This window comes from Pseudorca crassidens, chromosome 3 (genome assembly GCF_039906515.1).
Source record: "Pseudorca crassidens isolate mPseCra1 chromosome 3, mPseCra1.hap1, whole genome shotgun sequence".
In the NCBI taxonomy this organism is placed as follows: Eukaryota; Metazoa; Chordata; class Mammalia; order Artiodactyla; family Delphinidae; genus Pseudorca; species Pseudorca crassidens.
In genome coordinates, this window is record NC_090298.1 from 154,832,890 (window position 1) to 154,847,976 (window position 15,087).

The 15,087-nt window shown below is 36.2% G+C and overlaps 1 protein-coding gene across 3 annotated transcripts in view; it reads right to left on the reverse strand.

Moving 5' to 3' along the window:
* Positions 1 to 1,233: 1,233 nt before the first annotated feature.
* The window catches only part of GABRA1 (gamma-aminobutyric acid type A receptor subunit alpha1), a 59,761-nt gene continuing 45,907 nt past the window's right edge, over positions 1,234 to 15,087 (reverse strand). For all 3 annotated transcript variants that reach the window (XM_067732929.1, XM_067732930.1, XM_067732931.1), the window contains 3 exons: positions 13,651 to 13,803; positions 8,509 to 8,711; positions 1,234 to 3,542 (listed from right to left, as the gene is read on the reverse strand). In XM_067732929.1, the coding sequence (XP_067589030.1) occupies positions 3,231 to 3,542; positions 8,509 to 8,711; positions 13,651 to 13,803 (668 nt within the window). In that variant the 3' untranslated portion in view covers positions 1,234 to 3,230. The remainder of the gene's footprint in view (positions 3,543 to 8,508; positions 8,712 to 13,650; positions 13,804 to 15,087) is intronic.

Below are 15,087 nucleotides of genomic sequence, written 5' to 3' on the forward strand. Positions count from 1 at the left end.
TCCATCCCTATTCTTTTTTCTCTGTTTTTCCTTTTTTCTTTTGCCCTATCCAGATATGTGGGAGTTTCTTGCCTTTTAGGAAGGCTGAGGTCTTCTGCCAGCGTTCAGTAGGTGTTCTGTAGGAGTTGTTCCACATGTAGATGTATTTTTGATGTATTTGTGGAGAGGAAGGTGATCTCCATGTCTTACTCTTCCACCATCTTGAAGGTCCCTCTCAGTGTTTTGTACTTTAACTTTTGTGCTTATAGAAACATTAAGGAATGTAATATATCTGTGGGAGGTTTAAAAACTATAATGCTGAGACTCTTCCTCTAAAACAATTAAACCAGTCTCCCGGGAGTAGATCAGAAAACAAATCTACTGTATTAACAATAGATATGAACAAACTACTATTGTTTCAGTATGTTGACTCTTTTGTATTTATGCTTTACAAATTTTGCGTTGAGGTGCTACTGGCAGCACCAGATACCAGGTGTTTAACAATTCCTCTTTTTGAAAGTGATTCATTTAAAATCATAGTTTAGGATCATACTATTGATACATCTTCAAAAATCTTCTGAGTAGCCTAGATTCTTATTAGCACTCGGCACTTTTAGGTGCTCCTACTTGAAAATATTTTAAAACAAGGCAATGGTAGGTCATATTGATAACATGAAAAGAAAGTCAAGCATTCCATTTTTTACTGAATAATGTTAGCTTTATTATTATAATAGAATACAGTATGACATAAAGTTAAGAGCTTTTGCTAAACTCTGTAAAGCAATACATGCATCTGCCATAAACAATCTCGATTCATGTTAGGTTTTATTGCCACTTCACTGCACTAAGGTGCAATAAACATTCAGTGTCATCTTTAAAAAAATTTTCCTGGGAGTTTACAGGAACTGTCCTCTATAAGAGTGTATCTTTATTTTCAAGGAAGACTTAACTAGTATTACATGGTTTAGCAAAGCACTGTAGAAAAGCTACATAGAATCATTTGTCTTTGATAAGTTGTGCAATCAATTTATACAATAGAATACTGTCCACATATACTAACAAACTAAGAAATGATAGAAATGCAGTCATTGCATAGCAGAAAGCAGACTAATAAGAAATATTCACATCTAATGAGCAAAATACAGACCAAATGTTAGCTATGAGGAGTCTGGAAGATAAAATGCTCTTAATAAACACATTAGATTAACGTCCCAAAATAACAAGATTAACAGCAACACAGAAGTTAGAGCCATATTTTACTTTATTTCTATACATGATATCTACACATGATACCGAAGGATGAAATATCCTGGTTCACACTTTATTGGGCTAGCTCATTGAATTTAGGCAGGACCATATCAAACAATAAAGCACATTTAAAAACAAAACCAGAGTTTGTTTAGGAAAACACAAACTGTATTTTCCTGCATCATTGGATAGCAGCTTTTTGAGACAAACGTTGCTCAAAACTTGGGTATGGATCCCAACTGTCTTATTTGGTAATTATGATGACAGGTTTATGTCATAGTATTCTAAATGTGGTTAGACCATAACCTGTGGATTCTGGACACTAATTTTAAATATCTCTGAAATTCTGTCAGACAAAAGGAGGCTTCAAAAATACCTTCTGCATAAATATTTATTTCTAAAACATCTGGGAAGTAATGAAACAGACTAGAATTTTCATAGGGAGTATTAATGGACCTCTTGTCATTAAAGCCCTTACGTAGTATGCCTACAAATATATTGCTACAGTATAAATGAAATGTAATATTACTCAATAAAAGCTATTTCCTGTACATTCTTTCATGTATTTTTATATTTAATGCTACATATGGTACAACACTTATTGAAATAGTTGGTATCAGCAAAGATAGCAATAATATACAGTTGATTTTCTAGCTCCCACTAGTGCTTTTCCATTTTCTTTCTATATTACAAGAGCTTAAAATAGGGAAATGTGGGATGACTTGAGCAGATAGCAACTGATTTACTGCTGTACACTGGACAATTACAAGCTTTCTCTCCATAAGTAGATTTTATACCCATATATTGGAACTTCCATCTGATTCCTTCAGGCTGTTCTGGTCTTAAATGCAGGCTCTAAAAGTATTTCCATAGCATTTAACAACATTCTAACAGCTAAGAGCGGTGAGTCCTACACAGTATTTTAAGAACACAACCTTTAAAAAAGTAAAAAAATTTACAATCTCATGCCGTATATTTACATATATAATTTATATATTCTATATTTGTTTACTAGTCATAAATTTCAATCTAAAGCTTTTAATGTACTGTTATATAAAATAATACATTCAACAATTCTAGAGCTTGCAAAATATTTTTGCCCCTCTAAAAACATCTTCAGAATGAAAATCCAGTGATTATTGGATGCATGTGCTATCTGGATATAGACAGGATGGAAAATAAATCTTTTAAAATTGTTCTATTTAAATTTATTATTTCTTTTTTTAGTTTTATTAAGTGTGTATCTGTTAAAATGACTCCTCATTGAGTCTAGTGGTAAAAGCTCAGATGATAGTAAAGCAGCCTATTTAAAGCATTTGTCTCCATTGGATTAAATGTGCTCTACAGTGAGGAACTGCACATTTGCCAATGCAATTTCCATAAATTTTAAAATAGCATTTAACAACAAAATAATGCATTAGGCATTTCTTAAAAGGAGAAAGAGTGGGGATCTTTAGCTTTGGAAACAGAATGTTAAAGCTATACATCGGTTTAAAAAACAAAACAGAAATGTAAGAAGCACATTGTAGTTTGTGCAATAAAGACATAGATTTTTTAAAATGCTTCTTCTTTAAACATTTATAATTTATTCTTTTAAACACCTTCACATAAAAATATTTTTGACATATACAGTATCTTTTTCTCTAGAATATTTGGAAATATATATCTACAAATGACCCAGAGTTATAGAATTAAGTTTGATTTTTCTTCTACTTTTCCTCATGTCTTTGGACCTACTTCCCCCACCTTTCCTCTCTCTTCCCTTCTGTCTCCTTCTGTCGTGATTTTTCTGTCTTGCTCTCTCTTTCAGAATCCTGTCTCAGCTGTATGCTCTGCTCTGGACTGCCAGACAGGGGTCTGTTGTTCTTATATGAATTATGGAAATAAGGAAATCTTCAAATTCTTTAAAATAGAGGCAATAAAGCAGATGGGAATTACTGCGTTGAGAACAGAAAGCAATTCCCAGCGCAGAGGACTGAACAACAGAATGTGAATGACAGGACCTACTGATGTGGGGTAGGGGCTTTTAGCTGAGGCTCTCTGTTTAAATATGTAGCCCAATAGACCAAGTTAAAGATTCCGAATAACAGCGGGAAGGCTATTCTTGACAGTCGGTCAATTTTGCTTACACTATTAAAGGTTTTCTTCGGTTCTGGTGGTTTTGTTTCCGTCTTGACTTCTTTTGGTTCTATGGTTGCACTTTTAGCAATGGTGGCTAAGCCGGGGTCACCCCTGGCCAAATTAGGTGTGTAGCTTGTTGCTGTTGGAGCATAAGTGTTGTTTTTCTTAATGAGAGGATCCTTCATTTTCTTTGGCTGTAGAAGGAAAGAGTAAAAGTATTTTGTTTAGTAAACTGTGGGAAGCATGTTTATAAGTTGCTGAGCAAAGGGACCTTTAGAACTCAAACATGTGCTTTATTTAAAATCTAAGGAACGTAATTTACAACTGCATTTTGGGGAGAAATGAAAAACGCAGATTGACAAGTGACCTTGCAGGACATTTGTTCCTGTCCAAAATGTCCATAAGAGAGTTGGTCCGTAAGACATTTGGTTTACGCCAAGTCCTTGAAATGTGGTCCTATCCAAAATGTCCATGAGCATATCGGGTCCATGCCAAATGGTTTTGGACAGGATGAAATAACAAAGTCCTTTGGTGTGGACCAAACATCTTATGGATGTTTTGGGCAGGACCAACTATGACCACGTATCAGGGACTTTTGGGCATGAGCCTAGGTCAGACTAATAGAAATACCATCAGGTTTTTCCCAGCCCAAAATGCTTGGTCGTTGTTTTAGGTCACTAAGTTTTGGGGTAGTTTGTTTTGCAGTGAAAAACTGCTGAACTAATTATTTGTTCCTTCTCCCCATGTTTCCAATGGGCAAATGGCAAAGCAGGGCTACGTAGTCAGGATACCCTGAATTCAATTCTTGCTCAGTGTTGCCTGCTTATCAACGTTATCTGTGCAGTAATTGACAAGTGCGGTATTTCTTAGAGTTTCTGTTTCTCAGAAATAAAGTGTATCATTGTTTAGAGCTATGTGCTCTGATAGAGTTGCCATCAGTAACTTGTGACTATTGAGCACTTGTAATGTGGCTAGTCTAATTTGAGATGTTCTGGAAGTATAAAGTACACATAGGATTTCGAAGGCTTAGTATGAAAAATAAAAAAAAGTACAGGGCTTCCCTGGTGGCACAGTTGTTGGGAGTCCGCCTGCCGATGCAGGGGACATGGGTTCGTGCCCCGGTCCGGGGGGATCCCACATGCCGCGGAGCGGCTGGGCCCGTGAGCCATGGCCGCTGGGCCTGCGCGTCTGGAGCCTGTGCTCCGCCGCGGGAGAGGCTGCCGCGGTGAGAGGCCCGTGTACCGCAAAAAAAAAAAAAAAAAAAAAGTACAATATTTCTCCTAAATAATGTTTAGAATTACTTATACGTAAAGAGGATATTTTTGACATTTGGCTAAAGTATGTTATTAAACTTAATTTCACTGGTTGGTACTTTTTAAATAAGACTACCAGAAATATGTTAATTATATATACGGCTCACATTTATGACTCACTTATATTCCTGCTGGATAGCACTAGTCTAGAAGAGTGAGCCTTGTTTTTATGTGCACACTAAATCACCAGTTAAAATTTTTTTAAGTGTAAATGTCTTGGGCACAATCTTGCATTTTGAATCAGAACTCCTAGGGAGTGAAGCCTGATTATTGACATTGTGAATAAACTACACAGAGAATGTTCATGAGCAGCTAAACTTGACCAACCAGACTCGATATACTCTGGACAATCTGTATTTTTAATATCAAATCAGAATAAACTATTACTTCTAGAAGAGCTGTTATTTCTCACTCACAAGGTGCAATTTTAACAGGTTAATTTCTTTATTATCCAACTCCATGACCTATCTGCTACCTTTTCTCCTCTCCAAGTCCTTAAGCATACATTCACTGGGACTTAAAACCAAAAAAAAGCCCAGATTTTTTTTTCTCCTAGTATTACACCATTAAAAGTAAGCCCACTTAGTCCAAGTATACACCCATTTCATAGTGAAGGCAGATTTGCTTAAGCTTTAGGAGGAGTGACAGAAATTTCTATAATTATTTGTACAAAAATAAAATGAGTAAAATTGATTCTCTCTGAATGTGGTCCAAATGACTACAAGTCAAAAAGTGATATGAATTATTTCAACACAAACAGCCAGACTGAACTTGTATTGAGTCCACTGCTTAGAAAATAGCAGATCTAATATTAAAGGATACATTGAAAAGCATGTATGTCCTTTAGATAAAATGTATATGCACTCTGATGTTGAAGAGAGGCAATGGGTTCTAATCTAAACAAAATTTGTTGAGTGACAGATACCTTATTAGATAAACTGAAATGAATAATCTGCCACAGGAAGAATTCTTGGAGAAGAGTTTGTATTATTGGTAGATTTCGTCTCTCCTACTGCCAATTTATCATAATACCCTAATACTAAATTTTCTCAACTTAAGTGTTTTATTTCTTTCTTTCTTTTTGCAGCATCATGTTGAAAAGGATATTTAGAAATATCTGGTTGGTTTCTCAGGAAATAATACAGTTTTTTTCATTTCTGAAAATATTGAGCTCCCCCATATTCATTAAGAAGTTGGGGGCTTCCCTGGTGGCGCAGTGGTTGGGAGTCCGCCTGCCGATGCAGGGGACGCGGGTTCGTGCCCCGGTCCGGGAGGATCCCACATGCCACGGAGCGGCTGGGCCCATGAGCCATGGCCACTGAGCCTGCACGTCCGGAGCCTGTGCTCCGCAACGGGAGAGGCCACAACAGTGAGAGGCCCGCGTACCGCAAAAAAAAAAAAAAAGAAGTTGGTATTTCTTTCAACAATTAAACATATGAGGATGGATCTTGAGAAGGCTACTATATGCTTGCTTGAAAACATGATGCCCTATGTGGATTTTCTTTTTTTTTTGAAGTTATACCATGTCAGAGATTGAAATTTTACCTCTCCTGAAAACACTCACCTGGTCACAGGAAAAATATGTTATTTATTCTCTCTGAATGTCAAAATGAGACCTGAATCACACTGTGATCATGCTCCTTATTATAAGCTAATCAAACTGGCAAAGCCCTGGGGAAGATTTTTACAGAGACATAGATAAATTATAAAAAATATTCTCTTTCTCATTAGGATGACAGATATAGGCATTATGTATATGTATCTATCTATATATACGTAAAATATATAGATATGACCATACCTATAGCTATATGTGTACACTGAATAACACGGACTGTAGATTGATAGAGATTGAAATATTTTATTTGAGACACAGCACTTGAAAGACTAACATACGGTCAGAAAGAGAGAAATATAAACTCAACTATGAGCTCACCAATGCCTCAACCCAAATTCTGTGCTTTCCAGATCCAGTTCAATTCATCTAACAAGTCATTAACCACTGATACTGATGAGCCACAATCAGAAAGACATTGGCCTCTTGCAGCATGCAAAGAAAGGATTAAGATAGAAAAGCAACTTTTCCCAGTGCTTGCATTTCATTTTTCAGTTGCATATCACCGATGTTTGCATATAATTAATTTTGAAGAACTTTAATAGAATATGCCAGTGATTCTAAGATGTGCATTTTTAAAATGTCCACATCTATGACTTTGGGCTATGTCTTACAATTGGTAGTGTCTTATGATCACTCATCTTCAGTTTTGGTGCTCTTTCCTTTGGGACTGCCCTTTTGTTCTAGGACAAACGGAGGCCATCAATGGCTAAGGTAAGTATTGGACACAAACTCTGTCTCCACTCTCTCACCCCTTTCTCCAACTGGTAAATGCAGTCCCTTTTGTCTTGTCTCCTCTTTACTGAACCTGAGCCTAGGTCCTTGATTTGAAAATTCAGAGATTTTTTTTATACTGGGCAAGGATGTTTCAAGGCAAGGTGAATTTTGAGGACTGGTTCTGGCCCATTTTGGTTGTGATAGTGCATCTGATGCAGAACCTTCTATGCTGTTGCTTGTGTACAAGATCATTGAGGTGTTCAACTGATTCACCTGTGGCTGAAAGGTAAAGCTCAAAGAGCTTTTGCTTGGCAGCATATTTTCTTTCTTATGTATACATGTATTAGTGGTACATCGTATAAGCAGTAATGCTTTAGATTCTATTAAATGTGGTAGATGTTTCCAACACAAAGGATCCTCTTTTCAAGTATATTTGTGGAGCTATGGGAAAAACATCATTAAATGGATTTCTTTACTATACACCCTCTCAGACTCTTTACTATACTGTGACTTGGTGACAGTATGCAGAATTATTCAAGTGTATTTGACCACAGAACTGTATTTTTAGGGACTGACTCAAGACACTAGAATTCTATATTTGCTGTAGAGTGATTCCTCCTAGATTACTTCTAGATGTCTTAGAATCTCTGTGTCTGTGACTTTGCCCTTCTTTCCACCATCCCAAGGCTCCCTTGCATTTTGACATATTTTTCCTTCAAACCCCAGAAGTAGAAATATCCTCCCCAACTGTGCTTTATTTATTTACTTATTTATTTTGGCTGCATCCTGCAGCATGCAAGACCTTAGTTCCCTGACCAGGGATGGAACCCTCACCACATGAATTGGAAGGAAGAGTCTTAACCACCGGACCATGGGGGAAGTCCCTCCCAACTATGCTTTAAAATTCACTCTAAAGTAGGTTCTAATTGAGAAGAACAGTGATATTCTTGACTTGATAATTTTCTACAGTGAAGAATTTTTCTGTGAATTCTGTGTGTTATGATTCTTAAAGCAAACCTCTATTTTGGAAAAAGAAAATGTGTTTCCTACCCTTTAGTGAAAATTAGAGATAATGCATTTTGCAAGCTCAATTCAATTGAGCCATTAAAGTAATAACATTTCTGACCAAAGTTATTAGGCTTGGAAAACAACCAGAAGACTATAATTTTCAAGTTACAAAAATTATAATGGCATAATTGCTCCTAATGTAAGGTTTGTTAAAACAGTTCTCACGTCAATGGGGACCATAGGAAAGCATATTTGAGGAGAGATGTTTACCTTTGTGTTTCTCCTTTATCTCATTCATTCTACTCTGAACATCTATCCACTGAAACAACCTTTGCTTAGCAATAACAAAATTCTCATAGCACTTAATCATTTGTGACATAAGAAACAAAGAATCCTCTTTACCCTTTCTCTGCATTCTTCATCCATTTCCCCAAGTCCAAACATTCCATCCTATATGTTTAAAAAGACATAATAGTGCTATATCACAGGAAATATTAAAGCATTTACCTTTTCTGGAACCACACTTTTGCCATCCCATGCATAACCTCTTTTGGTGAAATAGTTTACTGTGGCAAACTCAATTAGAGCTGAGAATACAAAGGCATAGCACACTGCAATAAACCAATCCATAGCAGTTGCATAAGCCACCTTAGGGAGGGAATTTCTGGCACTGATACTCAAAGTTGTCATGGTGAGCACAGTTGTTACTCCTGTAAAGAAAGAAAGTGAATTTGTAGGTTCATACTACAAACTTTCATCACTGAGGTCAGCCTACTTATGTAAAGGGAAACACAGACAGAGTGTGTCTTCAAGTTCATCCCATTTTGGTTTGGGATGGATGAGTTTTAATTTAACCCCAGTGTAGTTTGCAGTTCATGGTATGGCAGTATTGATGGAGAGCTCTTGGAGGGATAAACTCCTCTGCTATTGAGAAGCTGTTAATAAGATAGTGAACTCCTGTAAATAGGTGTCTTGAACATGGTGTCCTGGGTAGGAAAGGAAATAATATTCCTTCACTGTCCCCAACTGTAGGAAAAAGAAAGCAGGTATCTTCACTGTCCTTGATCCATAAGTAGTCCTGGATCCTCAGCTCTGTTTAATATTCTACCTGTGTACTTTGAATATACAATCCAAGAGACCAATAACTTTTTGATAATTCATCATTGATAGATAATTAAATTATTTTAGGATAATATCTTGTTACATTATTAACTCTTTGGCTTTTATACTATATTTTCCTGATTCTTCAAATAGATACTCTTTTGAAGATGTTCCTGAAATAAGTTGCATGTAACTTGCTTGAGGTCACATAGCTCAGAAGTAGCAAAACCAAATTTGAACCCATTCATCAGATTCAAATGTCCACAGTCTTACTCTCTCTGCTAATGCTGCCCTATCTTCCCTATTCTGTGAATCTATCCCTACTGATTAAAATCACCTACATTCAAAGCAATTTTCACATCAGTTGCTTTTAGTTTACTTAGATTATTATAAGTGTTGGTATGTGAATGATGACATCCATTAATGTTCATTTAACAAATTAATATTATCAACCTACTATATGTAATGCACTAAACTAGTTAGAATACTTTAAGTTCCCTTTTAAGCCATTTGAAAATGTATGAAAAAAATCACAGGAACCCAGTGGGGGTGGCTTAGGTTGCATGATGTTGAAAAAATCTTAACCTCTTCCAGTAACTAGTTCCTCACTACTTAGCTCTATAGCCTTGAGTAAGCGAGTTAACTTCTAGGGCCCTCAGTCTCCATAACTTTAAAAGTGATGATTTAAACTTCATTCTCTCGATTGTTTACATCATTGTTGAAATTCTAAGAGAGGAAAAGTTCTGCACATTTACAAGATTATTTGAGGATTAAATATAATAATATGTGAAAGCATTTTAAAGATAAGTAAATTATTGCCACAGAAGATATTGTCATCCCGTGTGTCTAAAACTCATACCTATGATTCACCCTTTTGATTAATTTTAGAGAATCAGCAGGGTTACACAGCTGGTCGGTGGCTAATTTTTCTAAGCTGCTTTAAACCATACAGTATTCCCTAGTTTCCATGATTTTCAAGATAGATGATCTTTAACTCTATTACAAAGTGATAGGACTAAGAAGAAACACTGAGATTTTTATTAACTCATATTTTTGATACATGGTCACAGTTGTAGGAAATAGACTTACTATGAACATTGGAGGTGTTGCAGAAAGTTCTGGGGCATTAACTATATTATGTAACCAACAAATGGTTTCAGGAATATTGGTGGGAAAATAGCCCCCAGATTTACATATCAATATTAACTTGAGCAAAGAGCAAGGTAATTAAATGTCAGTATTTGGAAAACAGAGCAACCCAGTTTCAAATCCCAGCTCTGTAACTGCTGAGTGACGTTGGGAAAATTGCCTCACGGTTCTGAGCTTCTGGATGTTTTGTAATTATTTCCTTATAAATTAATTTTACTAAGTCTAACTCAGAGGGCTATTGTGAGTATTAAATAAAATAATGTAATAAAGTGTTTAGCACTTAGCCTGATACTTACTAAGGACAAAGTTAATAACATTTTTTTATTGTTTGGCTGTGTTGGGTCTTCATTGCTGCGTGCAGGCTTTCTCTAGTTGCGGTGAGCAGGGGCTACTCTTCGTTACGGTGCATGGGCTTCTCATTGCGGTGGCTTCTCTTGTTGCAGATTACGGGCTCTAGAGCGCAGGCTCAGTAGTCGTGGCACACGGGCTTAGTTGCTCCGTGGCATGTGGGATCTTCCCGGACCAGGGCTCAAACGTGTGTCCCCTGCATTGGCAGGCGGATTCTTAACCACTGTGCCACCAGGGAAGCCCCAAAGTTAGTAACTTATTATGATCAACTTCAGTCCTTTTGGATAAATCCCCGCTAAAGTGAATTCCATTTTTTATTTGAATTTTGGCTTATGTGGGCCACGAACTGTTAAAAGTAATTGGGGAATGGGTGTTCTTAAAAAAAATGTATCCATAAATTAAAAACAGTTAACAATAACATAAAGAGAGGTGTGTGTATGTGTGTTTGTGTGTGTGTGTGTGTGTGTGTTGTCTTACAATTCCTGCTATAGGGAAAGGGAAAAAACCAAAAATATGCTGAGTATCTATTAAGTTTCAAGTATTGAGCCCGACAATTTACAAATTTTATTTTATTTTTCTCACTTAATCTTTTAAATGGCACTATTTTATTTTAATTGTACTCTCATTTTATAGGCAACTGACACTTAGAAGACTGAAGATTGAACCTAAAACTTGGGTCTGTCTGGCAGCAAATTTACATGACCACAGCCTCCAAATGAGAAAGAGCATGGAAGGTTAAGAAGATGATGTTTTAAGACATGAAATGGCTCCAGCTTTGTTGCCTTTTGGATGCCATTTACTAAACTGTTATAAGGTACAACTTTTGCTTTATTTTTTCCCTCTGGTATTTTTTCTTTAAATACCCATGACCCTCTCAGGCATTCCCCACAGCTCAGAGGAATGTGCTGAGCACAGACTAGAAAGAATAGAGACGTGTACTAAATAAATGTTAGAAGGCTGAAGGTCTCAGAAAATTGTATTTGTGATTTTATTGAACTTAAAACATTAGAAATATAACTTGATACACAGAAACACTTGCCAGGGTTGAGTTTACAGATATGCAGTTATGTTTACCAAAAGGGCATGAGTCAGCTGAGATAGCAGACTGTTGAAAATGTTAAAACAAGGTTTTTGACTTATAAAACATTCCAAAGTGCTTTAGAGGATTTCCAAAAAGGAAGGGTAGGATTTGTTGGGGACCAAGGCGGGGGAAGTGAGCATTTTAAAAAATCATTTTCACTACAGTGCTGGGCTCATTCTACAAAAATAAACATAAAGTACATGTCTTTTGTTCTCATTTTAAAAAAATTCAAATGAATAAAGGGCTCAAACTACATACACATATAGAAGTGAGCATCTGACAAGAATTCAATCTTCAGTTCTAATAAGTGGTGTAAACACTAGTTAATATTTACAAATTGTGTTAAGGGAAAAAAAGAGTTTTAAATGAACTACTCTTTTGCTCTGCAGGTGAAATCATTCTGGGTCTTGATTTAGCTGTTCTTAGGCTAATGTCACAGCAAAGATTTCGTGGTTTCCAACCCAGAAGCACCTTGCTAAGTTCAGAAGAAAAGATGTTTTTCTGTGCCCTTGTAACAGAGTCTTGCTTTTTTTCCTGAGATGACTGATGCCACAGGGGTCTCTGCACAAGAATAATCCTCAGTTTAGAATGTAAGCACCTGAAGGCTTCTGTTTTGTGGTAAAGGATTTTAAACATAGCATGTGCCTAGTTGATATTTTTGGAATGAGCCTTGATAATTGTACCTTTCACCAATTAAATATGTGGTTATAACTTCCAGATAAATTATGTTGCCCATGACAACCCCGTTCCATGCCTTGTCATTGCAGCAGGAAGTACATGGGTAGTTGTACCTCATCATCATTAAGTGCACAGACTCTAGAGCTAAGAGTCTGGGTCTTACTCCAGACTTCTTCACCTCATAGCTTCTGAACTTGGGCAAGTTACTTAATATCTCGCTCCTTAGCTTTCTTGTCTATACCACAGGGATAATATTACAGAGGATTCTTTTAGTGTTAAATAAGATAATATAGGGTTGTTTCATAGAACAAAGCCTGATATAAAAGCATTCAATAAGTATTCTGCATGATTTTATTGTTATTTAAATTTTAAGCTCAGAATTTAACATTCATGAAAAGAATGGTTTATGTTAAGGTAACAGCTACATTCCATGCATAGAACATAGTAGAACCTCATAGTAGATTTCAAAGAAAAAGTCAGTTATTGAATGAGTGAATGAATGAATGAATCAGTAAGTTTTTGGTGATGAAATCTTGTTTTCATCAGCCTGAAAAGTACACTTAAGACAGTGTACTATGACACAGGCAGGAAATACCTCTTTATATGAAATACAAACTTCTAAAATTATAAATTAGGGAGTGAGTTTTCCTATTAGTAAAACGTTATTACCCTTTAAACATTTTTCCATTAGACTGACTTAAAGCATCTAAGGCATTTAAAATATTTTCATAGAAAAAAATATTTGTAACTCTTCAGAAGTGCACACATTGGGTAAAATGAGATATTCCTGTACTGGTGTCATGGTCATCAATGAGTTCTTTCTACATAAGGACCCCTTGCTTTCATATATGTAAGGAAGTAGTTCTGCTGATACTATATTTTCTCAGATTCTCAAAAAATACACTGACACATGATTCTAAATGTATGATTTAAGTATTAATGTTTCAGAATCATTAGATTCTAAATGTATGATTTAAGTATTAATGTTTCTATGTGTGTATTTTAATCTATCACAGGCATTTCATACCTGCTTCATTCCATTTTTCTCCTAAAATAGCAAATCACGTGTTCATTAATCCCATCAATTAACATGCACTAAAACAGCTTGCTATTTTAAAAAAAGAATTTTTTTACAATCATGTCATAATGAGAATGGTAATTCCTTGAACATTCCTATTGTATTAACTTCAGATTTTAACGTATTATTACTTTTTTCATTCTATCTGCAATGTCACAGATATGATACAACTTGCCCTCCAGACCCTTGCATGTGCATCTTGATTGGCACTTACCAAAGACAGTCCTTGCTGGTACAGACTCTCTGTTGAGCCAGAACGAGACTTGGGAGAGAATAACCGTCATTATGCATGGCAGGTATGTTTGAATAACAAAATAGCCAATCTTTCTTTTCAGGTGGAAATGAGTGGTCATAACAACATATTCTCCTGGAGGGTAAAACAGACAGTAAGGTGAGCAATTTGACCTTGAAAATAAATTATCTGTGAGTTTTTCCATCAGCAGCAAGAACCTGGAGGTTAGACATAGCCTTTATCCATGTGACATCTGGTTCCTGGAGAGAAAAGCTTTTATCCAGGAAAGAAAAGAGACATTTAAAAAACACACCATAACACATTACTGTATATAAAATAGATAACTAATAAGAACCTGCTGTACAGCACAGGGAACTCTACTCAATACTCTGTAATGGCCTGTATGAGAAAAGAATCTAAAAAAAAAAAAAGAGTGGATATATGTATATGTATAACTGATTCACTTTGCTGTACACCTGAAACTAACACAACATTGTATATCAACTATACTCCAATAAAAATTAAAAAAAACAAACAAACACCAGAATGGCACTGAGGTTGAGATTGATGTGCCAGAGATCTCATCGATTTTCTTATGTCCTAATCCCGGTACCTGATACATTTAAGAGACAAATCTGAGCATGTGTTTACAGATTGGCTTTAATAACCCTGAAGGCAATGTGCTAGATCCTGATGGTGTACACCAGTGGATTAGAAGACACCAGTTTGTCCTCTGCAGAAAAGAATCAGGCTGTCTAATCGAGGAGCTTTGGTGTCCAAGTCAGGGGAGCTGAATTCCAGCTCTTGCACTTTCTTTCAGTAGCTCTCTGACCTTGGATTTGGCTTACCCTGATTATCAAGGTGAGAAGAGTGTGATAGAACTCTCAAAATTTGTTTTGAGGAACACCTTCATCACCATCACCTGGGAAGGTTTCGAAACATGCAACTCTTCAGGTCCCACCTATTCACACAAACCATTCTTTAAGGTGAGGGCAGAAAAATCCTATTTGTCACTAGCTTTTGAACTTGTCTCAATTCCTAGACCAGTCTGGGAAATAATGGAGTAGCTAGGCACTCTCCATGGTCTTTATATATGTCAAAGTCTGATTTGATTAGAGGCCCAAAGAAATAAACACACAGCCCAAATTGTAGGAGGTGTTTTCTGTTTTTAGTTGATGTTATTTCTTAATTGCAAGTCTTAGAAGTTTTTAGCTTTACTCACTCTGAATATATACTTAGTTATCTGTGTGTGGGTAGGAGAAAAATAGGTGTATCCTTACTAAGAAAATATTGCTGTCTTCGGTATTCACATTTCTCTATCTTCCTCCTTCCCTTCAACTTCAAACTTTTCCCTCCTCAACCTGTGATTTATGTCTCAGCTCATGGCCATCCAGCTTCAGCCCCTATAATGTGGTTAAA